Here is a 14,232-nt window from a genome sequence, read left to right on the forward strand (position 1 = left end):
GGAAAGTAAAAGAAACATGGGGGCAATAATAAAAGATCTCTTTGACAACTGTAAAGAAAAAGGGGGCTGGAAAGGGGTTCAAGAGTTGGGTATAAATATGGGGGATCAATTTTAGAGAAAGAAAAAAAGGAAAAAAAGAAGAAAAAAAAACAACATTTTGGAAGCTTAGAAAGTGATTAGTTTCTTTTAGAGAGTGCTGGAGAGTTTAAGAACAGAAAATAAAAAGAAAGATATTGTTTCATTGCATTTGTAGATGTAATTCAAATTCTGGACAGTGATTCTCATTCCTTTTGATTGCTTAAGTGGTTCAGTGGACTACTGGTTCAGTTTTGGGTTTAATACAAGCTTGGTTGAGTCTGTTTGTCTTGGTATTTGTTGTTGGTTTACAACCTTTCTGGGGGTTTTTTTCTGGAGTATTGATTGAGTTGCTGCTGGTGGTGTATTGCTGTTGTATTGACTGCTACTAGCCTACTGCTGACTACTCTTTCTCCTCTTCTTGTGTTGTATTTCTCCAGGTACACATTTGAACCTGTTTTGGTGTAATTTCTCCAGTGGAATGGAAAGGCAATTGCTGTTTGACATTCATTAAAGCTTTACTGTTTTTTTTTCAGTTTATTATGATACAGTTAGCTTTAAGATTTGTATGATAAATTTGTGCATTAATGCGCCTGTAAGGGACTAGTTGGATTATTAACATGCTATGTATTGTTTTGTAACTTGTGGACAATAGGTACCTGTATAATTAGGATTGTTGTTTAACCGATTTGAGTTGTTTTGAATTGTGATGGACTCTTACCTCTAATATGTAACTCATTTCTATTGAAATCAAGTCCATAGTATCAAATAGTTTCACTATTCGGGTTAATTGCTCGCCACACCAAAAATCAAAGGCAAATCACACCAAATAGGTGCATATTCACGTTAGTCCAGGTCACGTATGTTTAGTTTCGAATTGGAAATTATCCATGACTTCATGTGTGATTTAAATCATTATTGGATAAGTGATTCGTTAGAGTGAGTTATAGGTAAGATCATTCCTACTCTAATAGGGATGAGCAAACAATTGTGAGTTATGTGCTAAACCAAATGAGAATTGAGCTATGTGTTAAAATCAGTGCTATAATAGCTTAAAAATGATGTCAATCTCGAGTGCAAAAATTAGAAATTATGAGTTTGATGCAAGTATGATTAATTCTGTAAATTAGCTCCCCCTACACCCATTGATCAAGTTGGACTGTCATGATCCCTGAGGCCTAAATAATTCCTGCCCTGGCTATGGAAGTTCAATTGATAGGATACTAGGTGTATGAACCATTGTGGGCTCAGGCGACCCATTTTCTGTGAAATGAAACTTTGGTCGTGTACTGAAAATGTCCCGCTCTCTTTGTTCAACTCTGGACTTAACTGTTTGAAATCGAGTTATGTAATTTCGGATCTTTCACGCACATTAATTAACTAGGACTGCTTTCATTTTAGAGACGAATTAAATAGAAAATTATAGATTGTTTTTGGATGGACCTTTAAAATAATAAAAATAAGGCGAGCTTCGCCTAATAAAAATACATAAATTGCGGGGCCCTCATGAGATGTATATATTCAAATCCTTAGATTTCGGGAACGGGCTGTTTAGCAAATTTCACGGCTTTCCCCAAAATAATAATGCGTTAGTCTCTTTAGGCGCGTATTTTAATAACAGTGCCTCCTTAAACTCGGATGCGCATTTATGTGACCCAAATCCAAACCTCAACGGAGTCGAGATGTGTCAACAATCACAGGTACATTGATGTGACGTGGTTCGAGACGCGTTTTTTACGATGTTGCAATTCTCTTTTAAAATAATAATAATAAAGCGGTAAAAAGTTAGAATTTGCACATAGGTTCAACATGTATTAAAATCAGACAAATAAGCCGAATATGACAGTTGAGCGACCGTGCTAGAACCACGGAACTCGGGAATGCCTAACACCTTCTCCCGGGTTAACAAATTCCTTACTCGGATTTCTGGTTCGCGGACTGTAATATAGAGTCAATCTTTTCCTCGATTCGAGATTCAACCGGTGACTTGGGACACCATAAATCTCCCAAGTGGCGACTCTGAATCTTTAAATAAAATCTCATTTCGATTGTCCTTTAATTGGAAAAACTCCCTTACGCCCTTGCGGGCGCAGGTAAAAAGGAGGTGTGACAGGCTTTTCTTTCTTTTCTTTTGCCTTCCTTTTTCTTCATTCCTTTTTATTCTTTGTACCTTTTATCACTTTCACATTCCCCGTCTATCCCCCAAACTTATGCTTTTGCTACTTGTATATCAAGAATGCCAAGGAAAGATCGAGTGCCAAGAGAGGGTCATTATAGAACGGATAAAGGCTTGTAACATGGTTATTGAAAGAAAAAGAGCTTCGGCTCAAAGGAGTTGACTAAGGATATCATATTGATAGGCTACAGAAGCTTTCAAGTTTCAAATTAGATCAAGGAGAGCCTAAAATCATTTCTCAAGTTGAGCTACACTTAGAATTTCGCCTAGACAACATTCAGGGCAAGTTTTAGACTTATTGGCACGGAACTTAGACTTGCAATTCAATACCTCACCTCTCAAGCTGTTAGATTGTTAGAGAGAACGGAGTCAAGGGCCCATAACAACCTTAGCTAAGATTGAGCATCACAAATGGCTCCAAAACGCCACTCGATGATTGTTTAGTCAACACAAGAGTCTAAAGGTCACAACTAGAACTATTCTTTGCCAATTAACTTGTTTCTAAACCATAAGGTCGAAGGTAAATGTGTTAGGTCCAAGTGAAACTTGCCTGAGATGCTTTTATTCATTACTACTATTTACACCAAAATATAAAGAAAACAGACTCAATCCCTTAAGAAAGTTGTCACGCCATCCATCATCGAGAAGAGCCACTTGGTTCATACAACATCCACCTTTGGAAAGAACTATGGCATTAAGAAAACCAAAGGCTTATTGTCAACATAAACTTAAAAAGAAGCTAACAACTTAGAAAAAACTACTAAAGGAAATAAGAAGCTATGAAGTAAAATTGCAAAATAAGTTATGAAGTAAACTACGGAAATCAAACTAAATATATACAAACTTGAAGTAAAGGGAATATATACATAAATGAAAATAAATATATACATCAAATGGTAAAAATATATACATACCAAAAGGTAAAAGTAACGAATATATACATACCAAAAGTGAAAATAAAGAGAAGTAAAGATAAAGAAAAATAACATCATAGTTATTACATACCAATGTCATCAAATTATCACCAAATCAAAATGGACCACCCCCTCCCCCCCAAAATAAAAGATAGCATTATCTTTAATGCTAATATCAAAATAAGATCAGGGAAAGGGTTAGAGAGTAAAGAAAACTCTCTATGTGGTCTACATCGGGTCAGGCACATGAGTGGGGTCCTCGGATGGCATAGGATCAGCAACTCCCTTCAGGTCCTCTAAATGGATCTCCAAATCCCATGACTGGGGGACCACGGGTTTGCGGAGCATCTGGACATCTCCTCAGCACTATGTGTAGTGGTAGCCGGCTCCTCAGACTGGCGAGCTACTGGTGCCACATGCTTTGCTACCTGTGCTGCTAGGACTTGCTCCTCCATGAGCAGGTCTAGTGGGATGTCTCCAGCATAAGTAAACCTCTCTACCCCCTTCTTCAGCAGCTCCACGGACTCCTTTGAGGCCCGAGTCTTCTTCACTTTCTTCACTTGCTTGCCCAAATCCTTGATAGCCTTTCCATGTGTATCCAAAGTGTCCAGGATCTTCTTCTGGTTATCCAAGAGCTTCTTCTAGTTGTTCAGAAGCTCCTTCAATAAATCCTCCACTGATGGAGGTACCTGAAGTTGTACTGGGGATGACTGTGCTATATTATACTGGATAAGATAGACAACTTTGATGTAGCTGCCTGCATCTGGTTGTTAATGCTGGATAATGTCTGAGATACCCGCAGTGCAGTCTGGGGGTAAGTGGAAGATGAGGGCACAGATAATGGCACTATGATGTATAGCCCGGATGAAGGAGGAGGCATGGTAGCTGAAGATCCCCCTGCTTTGGAAGGCTCTGACTGGGTGGCCACTACTCTTGGCTCTTCAGACTGCCCAATAGAGATAGTGGCTTTACCCTTTGCTTTAGGGTTGTCCGGTCCTTGGAGGTTATACCAGGAGAAGGGCTTTTTAGGCTTTGCCTTTGTGTCATAGTGCTTCTTCTCGACCCCTTGGTCCTCAAAATACATGGTGAGGAAGTTGGGGTAGGGTTAGGATCTTTCTTCCTTTCCAACTACCTTGGTGGTGTGGTAGTACATGATGTTCCCCATATTGATAGGATACCCCACCATGATGGAAGCTATTAAGATTGCCCGAGTAAGTAGGAGGACATTATCATGCTGACACGGGTCCAGCCGGCTGCACACAAATGTGGACCACCCTTTGGTTTCAAAGCTTAGGGTGTTTCTAGCTATTAGGACTCCAGCTACGAGCCATACCGGTGTCATCCCTGGGGCTAATATCTCTGCTAGTTGTGGACGGGCTGCTTCATCTAATGCCAGCTTCTCCAAGTATTATACGGGTTCCACATCCTCAAAACCTACATATTTGTTCAAAGTGTGGCCATCAAACTGCATCTTCAAGTTTCGGACCTTTGTCACAGTGGTGCCCTTTTTGATGTGGGAAACATTGGCGTAGAACTCTTTTACAAGGTACTCATTTGCATCCGACACTTTTCTCGTGAAGAACTTCCACCCTTTTCTTTCCTTAAATTGCCTCTTGACATTTGGATTGTGGGTAAGGAGGTCTCTCTCTATGAACTGTCGCTCAAGGGTGAACGACCTTTGGGGACACCACTCCTAGAACTTTATATATGCTATCTCGCTCATGAATCTACCAGTCTACACCTCGGGCTTTCTGGACTTGAACAACCCCCAATATTGGTTTCACCCCCTTTCCCGTCATCCAGGACCTCGTCATCATCATCAATAGTAATAGGGGTAGTTGGTGAGGCCGAAGTTGTAGCAGGTAAGGAAGATGGTGCTGAAGCCTCACTACCTTGCTCTGAGCCATCAGACGATTCAGAAGAGGAGGTAGGTTCATCAAATAGATGAAGTCTCCTTGGAATTGTGTGGGGACATGTGCTGGCACAGAGTCTCCTTTTGAAACTTCCTAGGAAGGGACATATTCACTGGTGTCAGAATGGTCCGTGCCTCTATCCGCAGCTTTGATGGAGGCTCTTAACTTGCCGATAGATTTTTGCACTGTTAGGGGTAACTTATTCTTTCCTTTACCCATGCCTTGCCTCGGGAGGGTTCTGCCCTCCCTTTAGATGTATCACCTCTACCTCTAGAATGGACCATTGTCTGCAATATACAAGTAGTGAAATATAGTTAGAAAAAGAGCCTCAAGCATGTGTTAAAATAGTACAAATGAAATGCAACACTACTTCTCAGAACAGGGCACCGCAGACCGCGTAAAAGTGAGCACGACCGCGAAATGCCCATCATGGACCGCTTAAAGTGAATGTGACCATGAAGAGGTCAAATTCAAACTACTGACTTTTTGTACTTGATCAAACACGGACCGCAAAAAAAGGAACGCGATCGTGAATGACCTATCGCGGATCATGTAAAAGTAAACGCGGTCGCGGAAGCAATTGATAGACTCTCTAAAGTTTAGAAGCACGGACCGCAAAAAATGGACGCTGCCACTAAGGTCCAACCGCGGACCGCAGAAACGTGACCGCGATGGCTGAACATCCCTCAGTGCCTAGAAGTTAGGGTATCGCAGACCGCGAAGTTTTGGACGCGGCCACATACCCTATCGCGGAATTGAACATACCAATTGTATAATGTGGGAAATCTACAATTGAAGTGAGTGAGATGAGAATGAGAATAAGAATGAGTGCATTGTGCTTTAGGTGTGTTTGAACAGCTGGAGTTTGTAAAGTGTAACATGAGGTAAGAACTCTTATTTATACTTAGGCCCAGAGGGCCCACCGCCTAACCTAAGTGCCGCTGCGAAATTTTACCGCGGTTCGCACTCGTTACCTTTTTGCAGAGCTGCTTCAAACAAAATGTCGCGGTCCGCGAAATATTGACCGCGTTCGCCAAATTTCCGCGACCCGCAAATATTGGAACGCGGCCGCAAACTCAGAAGGATATTTTGACATGCCAACTTTAGAGAGTTGGTAATTTCCATTAACCAGCTATGCGGTCCATGTCAGATTTGTGCGGCCGTGAAGTGCTTGTGCGGTCCGTATATTTTTGAGCGCGGTCCGCAAAATTTCATCACTTAGCCAAATTTTTTCTTGTCAATTTTCTGCACTACACAACCAATTCCTACATATACTTCACAACCAGTTAGTCCAAAACAATGCCTAATCTAAGAAAAAAATTAAAAGAAAGAAAAACACATGGGTTGCCTCCCAAGAAGCACCTGATTTAATGTTGCGGCATGACGTATGTTACCATCATTCACTTGAAATGGATCAATTCCTTAACATGGCCATCATCAACCTTACCAAGGTAGTGCTTCACTCGGTTCCCATTGACTCTAAAGATCTCACCATTCTTGTTTTTTCAAATCTAGAGCACCAAAAGGAGTTACATGCACCACTTCAAAGGAACCGCTCCATTTTGACTTTAGCTTTCCCGGAAACATCTGTAAGCGAGAGTTGAATAAGAGAACAAGGTCACCTTCTTTGAATTCTTTGTTCCAAATATACTTATCATGTAGGTACATCATCTTGTCCTTATACAATGACGAACTAGATTAAGTATGGAACCGAAACTCATCAAGTTCATTTAATTGCTCCACCCGAAGATTGGCAGCTACATCCCACTCTAGGTTCAATTTCTTCAACGCTCACATGGCCTTATGCTCTAATTCCACCAGGGGGTGACATGCTTTCCCAAATACCAACCGATACAAAAACATATCAATTGGAATCTTGTAAGCTGTTTTATAGGCCCATAAAATATCGTCAAGTTTCCTTGACCAATCAATCTGGTTTGCATTGATAGTCTTGGAAAGAATACTCTTGATCTCCCTGTTGGAGACCTCAACCTGTGCACTTGCCTGGGGGTGATAGGGGGTTGACACCTTGTAGTGACACCATACTTGGAGAGTAAAGTGTCAAAGGCTTTGTTGAAAAAATGATAACCCCACACTAATGATGTCCCTTGGGGTGCCGAACCTTGTGAATATGTTTTTCTTCAAGAAAGCCACCACACTCTCTGCTTCATTGTTAGGCAAAGCCACAGCTTCAACCCATTTGGAAATGTAATCCACAGCAACAAGAATATAGGTGTTCCCACACGAACTCACAAATGGACCCATAAAGTCGATGCACTATACATCAAAAATATCAATCTCAAGGATGGTGGTGAGAGGCATCTCATTCTTCTTGGAAATCCCACCGGTTCTTTGGCAATCATCACACCGCTTAACAAGCTCACTAGCATCTTTGTACAAGGTTGGCCAATAGAATCCACAGCTTAAGACCTTTGTAGCAGTTCTCACCCTCACCATGGTGACCACCATAGGGTAAGGAATGGAAAGCTTCAAGAATACCCAATTGCTCTTCTTCTGGAACACATCTTCGGATAACACCAACAGTGCAAATTCTGAAAAGATATGGCTTGTCCCAATAATAACCCAAGCAGTCTCGTTTGAGCTTCTTCCTTTGGTTTGAAGAGAACTCATTCGGAACAATTCCGCTCATAAGATGGTTAGCCACATCGGCAAACCAAGGCATCCCGGTCAAAGACATGGAAATGAGTTATTCATCCGGAAATGAATCATTGATCTCAAGGTCATCATGGGGCCTCCCTCCTCTTCCAAATGGGACAAGTGGTCCTTCACTTGATTCTCACTACCTTTTTGGTCTATGATTTCAAGATCAAACTCTTGTAGAAGAAGTACCCACCTCATCAATCTAGCCTTTGAGTCCTTCTTACTCATCAAATAACAAAGCGCCGCGTGATCGGTGTGAACAATCACTTCGGTACCCATGAGGTACGGGCGGAATTTTTCCATAGCAAAGACAATGGCTAACAGTTCTTTCTCGGTCATTGTATAGTTGACTTGTGCCTCGTTCCTGATTTTACTAGCATAATAGACTGGATGGAATATCTTGTTGATTCTTTGCCCCAATACCGCTCATATCGCCACATTGCTAGCATCACACATGAGCTCAAATGGTAAGCTACAATTTGGTACAGTAATGATGGGAGTGGTAGTAAACCTATACTTGAGTAGCTCAAAAGCCTTCATAAAATCATCATTAAACACAAATTTTGCATCTTTTTCCAACAACTTTCACAACGGGTTCACCACCTTTGAAAAATCCTTGATGAACCGACGGTAAAACCCCACATGGCCTAGAAAGCTCCTCACTCCTTTAACAGAAATAGGAGGAGGGAGTTTTGATATCACCTCAATTTTGCTTTATCCACTTCAATACCATTCTTAGAGATCTTATGGCCGAGGACAATACCCTCATCAACCATAAAGTGACACTTCTCCCATTTAAGCACAAAGTTGGTCTCTTCACAATGTGCCAAGATTTTGTTAAGATTATTCAAACACTCATCAAAAGAATCCCCCACAATAGAGAAATCATCGATGAATACCTCGAGGAAGTCCTCCACCATATCCATAAATATTTCCATCATACACTGCTGAAAAGTTGCCAGTGCATTACATAGACCAAACGACATCCTTGAGAATGCAAATGTGCCATATGGACAAGTGAAGGTGGTCTTCTCTTGGTCTTCAGGTGCAATAAGAATTTGGTTATACCTGGAATACCCATCCAAAAAGCAATAATAAGCACGTCCGACTAACCTATCCAACATTTGATCAAGAAATGGAAGCGAAAAATAGTATTTCCGAGTCACTTTGTTGAGCTTCCTATAATCCATGCATACCCTCCAATTGCTGACAATTCTTATGGGGATCAACTAATTATTTTCATTTGTAATCACAGTTATGCCCCCTTCTTTAGGACACATTGTACCGGTGTATTCCATGAACTATCAGAATTGGGGTAGACAACCCTAGCATCCAACCATTTGATGACGTCTTTCTTGACAACCTCTTGCATGGCCTCATTCAACCTTCTTTAATGTTCCACAGAGGGTTTAGCATCCTCCTCCAGTATGATTTTGCACATGCAAAAGGCGGGGCTTATACCCCGAATATCTGCCAATGTCTAACCTATTGCCTTATTCCTTATTTGAAGCACCGCAAGGTTGGCATCTACCTGCACGCTAGTTAAGCACGAGGAAAGAATAACATGTAAAGTGGAACAAGGGCCTAAGAACTCATACCTGAGGTGTGAAGGCAAAGGCTTCAACTCCAATATGGGAGGCTCCTTGATTGAGGGCTTTGTTGGCGAAGTCTTCTGGTTCTCAAGGTCCAAGGAAAGTTTCTGAGGCTCATACGTATATGAACCCATTCCTTACAAAGCATTGACATATTCAACCAAGCCTTCCTTCTTATCCACATCATGATTCAACAACACAGCTTCCAAAGGGTCTTCCACATTAATCACAGCACTTGTGTCTTCAACAATCACCTCGATCACAAGATCCATAAACGAACACACTTCGTTGCTATTAGGTTGCCTCATTGACTTGCAAACATGGAACACAAATTTTTCATCGCCCACCCAGAAGGTGAGCTCCCCTACTTCTACATCAACTAAGGCTTTCCATGTATCTAGGAAAGGTCTCCCTAATATGATCGCCACTTCGTAGTCAACCTCACAGTCAAGTATCACAAAATATGCAGGAAGTATGAACTCATCGACCCGAACTAGCACATTATCAATTAATGTAGAAGACCTTTTGGTCTTTTTAATGGTCTTTTCAAAATATCCCCAATGGTCTTTTCATTGTCATATCCGCCTTGCAATCTCATGGATGTGGTCCTTGGTTGCCCAATCCCCAGTGTCTTGAACACAGAATATGGCATCAAGTTAATTCTTGCCCCCAAATCACACAAAGCTTTGGCTAAATCGACACTACCAATAGTGCATATGATTGTAAAGGCACCAGGGTCTTCTACTTTTGGAGCCATGAAGTGCACAATATCACTCACTTGATGTGTCATTTTGATCGTTTCACAGTTCATCGATCTCTTCTTTGTTACCAAGTACTTCATGAACTTGGCATAACCCGACATTTGTTTTAGAGCTTCAACCAAAGGCACATTTATGGACAAACTTTTCATCATATTAATAAATTTCTTGAACTAGTTCTCATTGTTTTTTGTGCAAGCCTTTGAGGATATGGTGGAGGAGGCCTTGGCAAAGGAGCCTTGGCTTTGGGCACTACCATTTTCGGCATGTCTATCTCATGTTCCCTATACGGGTTCACATCATTTTGCATCTCCCCTACGTTGTCATCAATGTCTATCCTCCTTCATCATTCACATTCTCATCACTCACTTGCACATCATTGCTTTGCTCATCATCATCTTGAACCAACACATCATCACTCACAATCTTTCTTGGATTAGAGGTATTAACAACTCCACCTCTACCACTCCTTGTAGTCACGGCCATAGTGTGGCCCGTATTGTTCCCACCCTTCGGGTTTGCTACCGTATCACTTGGTAGTGCCCCCTTAGGGAGAGTATTCAAAGCTTGAGAAATTTGGCCAAGTTGGACTTCCATGTTGCGGATAGAAATGTTGTGGGAGGCCAATTGGGCATCGAAGTCGACGTTTTTCTTCATCATTTCCTCGAACATGGATTCAATCCGTCCCATCTAATTATTGGAAGAGCTAGGAACTTGTGACGGAAATGGTGGTGGGTTGTTTGGTTGTTAATACATCGGAGACCTTTGAAAGCCCGACGTCCGATCCCTTTGATTGTTGTTGTTCCAACCCCCTTGATTGTTATTGCCTCTCCACTTACTATTATTACTGCCACCCCAATTGCCTTGGTTTCCTTGGTTACCCCAATTTTGATTGTTGTTGCTCCCCCACTTGCTTTGGTTGTTGTTGTTGCCACTATTCCAATTTCCTTGTTGACTTTGATTTCCCCAATTTCCTTGTGATCTCCACTGTTGTTGATTTGGAGCATTGCCCCATTGACCCTGATAGTTGATCACATATTGAACCTCTTCACTTTGATCATCATATTAATCATCTTGATTGTACCCGCTACAACTTTGCTCAAATTGGTCCGGATTGTTTTGAACTTATTGACCTCATTGCCTTCTCTTATTGATCATCACATTCACTCCTTCTATGGCATTCACTTGTTTTGGCCCTTAAACTTGTTGCAAATGAGCTTTGGCCAATTGGTTCATGGTAGTAATCAACTCGGCTATTACTTGTCCGTGGTCATGGAGCTCCTTGTGTAGGTGAATGACATTAGGATCACCTTGTGGCACATTAGCTCAACTTTGCCACGCCGAAGAGGTATTCACCATCTCATCAAGTATTTCACATGTTAAGCATATGGTGTGTTCATGAAGTTCCCCCCAGCTAACCACACATTGGTTTGTTGTATTGATGCCATGGTAGAATATTTGTTGGATCATGGCTTCGGTCATATCATTATTCGGCCATTCTTTAACCATCGTCCGATACCTTTCCCAAATCTCATGAAGCGGTTCATTTGGATCTTGTTTGAAAGCAAGGATCTCATCTCTTGGCGTCTCCATATGTCCCCGAGAAAAGAACTTTGCGATGAACTTCTCGGCCAACTTATCCCAAGTGGTGATGGAATGATTGGGCAACCTTTCTACCCAATCTAAAGCCTTTCCCCCTTAGAGAAAATGGGAAAATCCTTAACCGCAATACGTCCTTGGAGACATTAGTTTGCTTTCTCCCCCAACACGTATCAACAAAACTTTTGAGATGCTTGTAGGCATTTTGGTGTGGAGCTCCGGCAAAGAAACCCCTATGTTCCAAGAGTGTAAGCATGACATTGGATATTTAAAAGTTGCCCGCCGTAATCCGGGGCGAGACTATTGCACTTGCATAGCCTTCGTTGGGCAACACCCGATGTGTTGCCCTTGCTGGAGGTGGGGGATGGTTTGGAATATTATCATGAGGCAGTCAGCCTCTCCTTTATGCTTGAGGTTTGGGTTGAATCTCATCAACATGATCATCATCTACCTCCTCCCCCAATGGCAAATTTCCAAGGGCTTTATTGTCAAGAGACATTTGGTACCTAAGAGAAATTCACAGGCAAATTAGAAAAATGAAAGGAAAGAAAAACAAACACACAAATACTTAGATATATATCTAAAATCGTCTAACTCCCCGGCAACGACGCCAAAAATTGATCGGGTCCAAGCCTACACTACTATTGAGTAGCAAGGATGGTCGATGCAGTTTTACCCAACTAGGTCGGGATCGAATCCATAGGGAGTTAATTTGTTTGTAATTAGGTTTATATACAAGTCTAGATGTGGGGTTTGCTCTTAATTACACTTTCACAAATGGTTAATTTTGTTTTCTACTTCTACTTCTATTCTATAGCATACAGTATTTGAAACTAAGTACAATGTTTTTGTTGTTGATTTTCAAGGGTTTAAAGGGAATAGGATAGTGACTCCTACCTAGGTGGATATCTAATGGGTAGCAAGAATCTAGGGCAATCATGTGATTGATTGGGATCATAATATAGCTATCACACCAGAGTACTCACTCTATACCTCTCGGTAGTTTGAGTGATTTTGCCCAATTTGGCTTTCTCAAGTCCAAATGGGTATTCATGCAATTCAAGTAATTTTAGCTTAAGTCGGGTGTTACTATCTCTATGTTTAACCCTTTAATTGGGGCTATCAATTTCTTGAGTTCACCCCAATTCCTTGTTAGCCTAGTTTTCCTAGACTTAGTCCTTCTTTCTCAAGTAGGGACTAAGTCATAAAGGCATGGATCAGTGTTTGCAACCACTAATTCCACAGTTCTAGCAAGAACTAGGCTAAATAATACTAATCCATACACATTCAAGCTCTAAAATTCAAGACCCATCAAATACTCACACTAGGGTTGGGTCACAACCCTAGCTATGGGTTTAGCTACTCATGGAAATAACATAAATCAAAGATGAAATAAAGATAAAATCCATAATACTAGATTAAAAGATGAAAATCTAATGTTAAAAGATGAATCTAATACAAAATTGCCCAAAACGGAATATCCAGCCGTCTCACATGCTCAGCTAAGACAAAACTTAACCTAAAAATGTCAAAAAGATCTATTTATACTAAGCTAAAATTTTTGAACAAAATACCCATGCGGAGGTTTTGCGGCCGCGTAATTCTTATCGCGGCCGCACTCTTACTTTTGCGGACACGTAATACTAATCGCGGTCCGTGTTTTTGACTTCTAGATCTGGGCTGAGGTTTGTTTCGCGGGCCGCATAATTTCCATCGCAGTCGCGTAGTGGATTTTTGCGGCTGTATAATTCTACTACGGACCCTACTCCTTATTTTTGCTTGAAATGTGAACTCTCTGAATCTCATCCACCGCGGTCAGCATAATTCCTATCGCGGTCGCGGTGAGACTTTTGCAGCCGCACATTTCTGGTGCGGACCTCGTTCAACAGTTGTCCTTAAAACGCGCTCTTTGATTCTTCACTTCACGGACCGTGTATTTGTTATCGCGACCGCATTGTGGCTTCCGCGGCTGCACAATATTTGTGCGGTCCATGGTTCAGGTCTCCTAGCCCAGTCTTAGTTTTTGTTCTAGATTTTACTCCTTTATGAGTTGATTATGCCTCATTTGGCTCATTTTGATCAATTCCTGCAAGCAAGCATATTCCATTAGTTTTCGGGAATACCTTTACACATTTTAAGCCCAAAACGCAAGTAAAAGAGAGCAAATAATAGGTTAAAATCCCCATTTATCGGTGACTTTGACCCTGCTGATTGATATGTTTCCTTTTTATTTTCTTTCTTTTGTTGAGTTGTCGTGTTGTTCATGGCAATTCGGTAGCATTCCCGGGATGTACGTTGTTCTTCTCGTATGCTGAATAGTCTTCAAGGTGTTAGGAATTTGATCACTTGGTATAAATTTGAGGGGACAACTCTCATGGGGTGTATCCATTGTCGTCCCACGATGCCATTGTATGTGGTGTCTTTGTACATGATATGGAACATCGTCTCTAAAGTTACTCCGCTGGTGAGAACGAGGAGTGTGATTTATCCTGAAGTCCGTTCTACTAAATAGTTAAAACCGGTTAGTGTAATGCAACATGGTAC

At 41.4% G+C, this 14,232-nt stretch overlaps 1 protein-coding gene across 1 annotated transcript; it reads right to left on the reverse strand.

Annotated features, from left to right (window-relative positions):
• Positions 1–9,468: 9,468 nt before the first annotated feature.
• Positions 9,469–10,241, reverse strand: LOC138886186 (uncharacterized). Its single transcript, XM_070167231.1, has 2 exons — positions 9,854–10,241; positions 9,469–9,743 (listed from the first exon to the last, which is right to left on the reverse strand). Exons 1-2 carry the CDS (start codon positions 10,239–10,241, stop codon positions 9,469–9,471), a joined length of 663 nt encoding a protein of 220 aa, XP_070023332.1.
• Between the last annotated feature and the right edge of the window lie 3,991 nt (positions 10,242–14,232).

This window comes from Nicotiana sylvestris, chromosome 2 (genome assembly GCF_000393655.2).
Source record: "Nicotiana sylvestris chromosome 2, ASM39365v2, whole genome shotgun sequence".
Taxonomy (NCBI): Eukaryota; Viridiplantae; Streptophyta; class Magnoliopsida; order Solanales; family Solanaceae; genus Nicotiana; species Nicotiana sylvestris.

Excerpts from the sequence above, each read along its gene's own strand:
- LOC138886186 (XM_070167231.1), bottom strand. The coding sequence starts at position 10,241 with ATGAAAAGTTTGTCCATAAATGTGCCTTTGGTTGAAGCTCTAAAACAA. Across the intron at positions 9,744-9,853 it reads ACCATTAAAAAGACCAAAAG|GGAGACCTTTCCTAGATACA; the intron begins GTCTTCTACATT and ends CGATCATATTAG.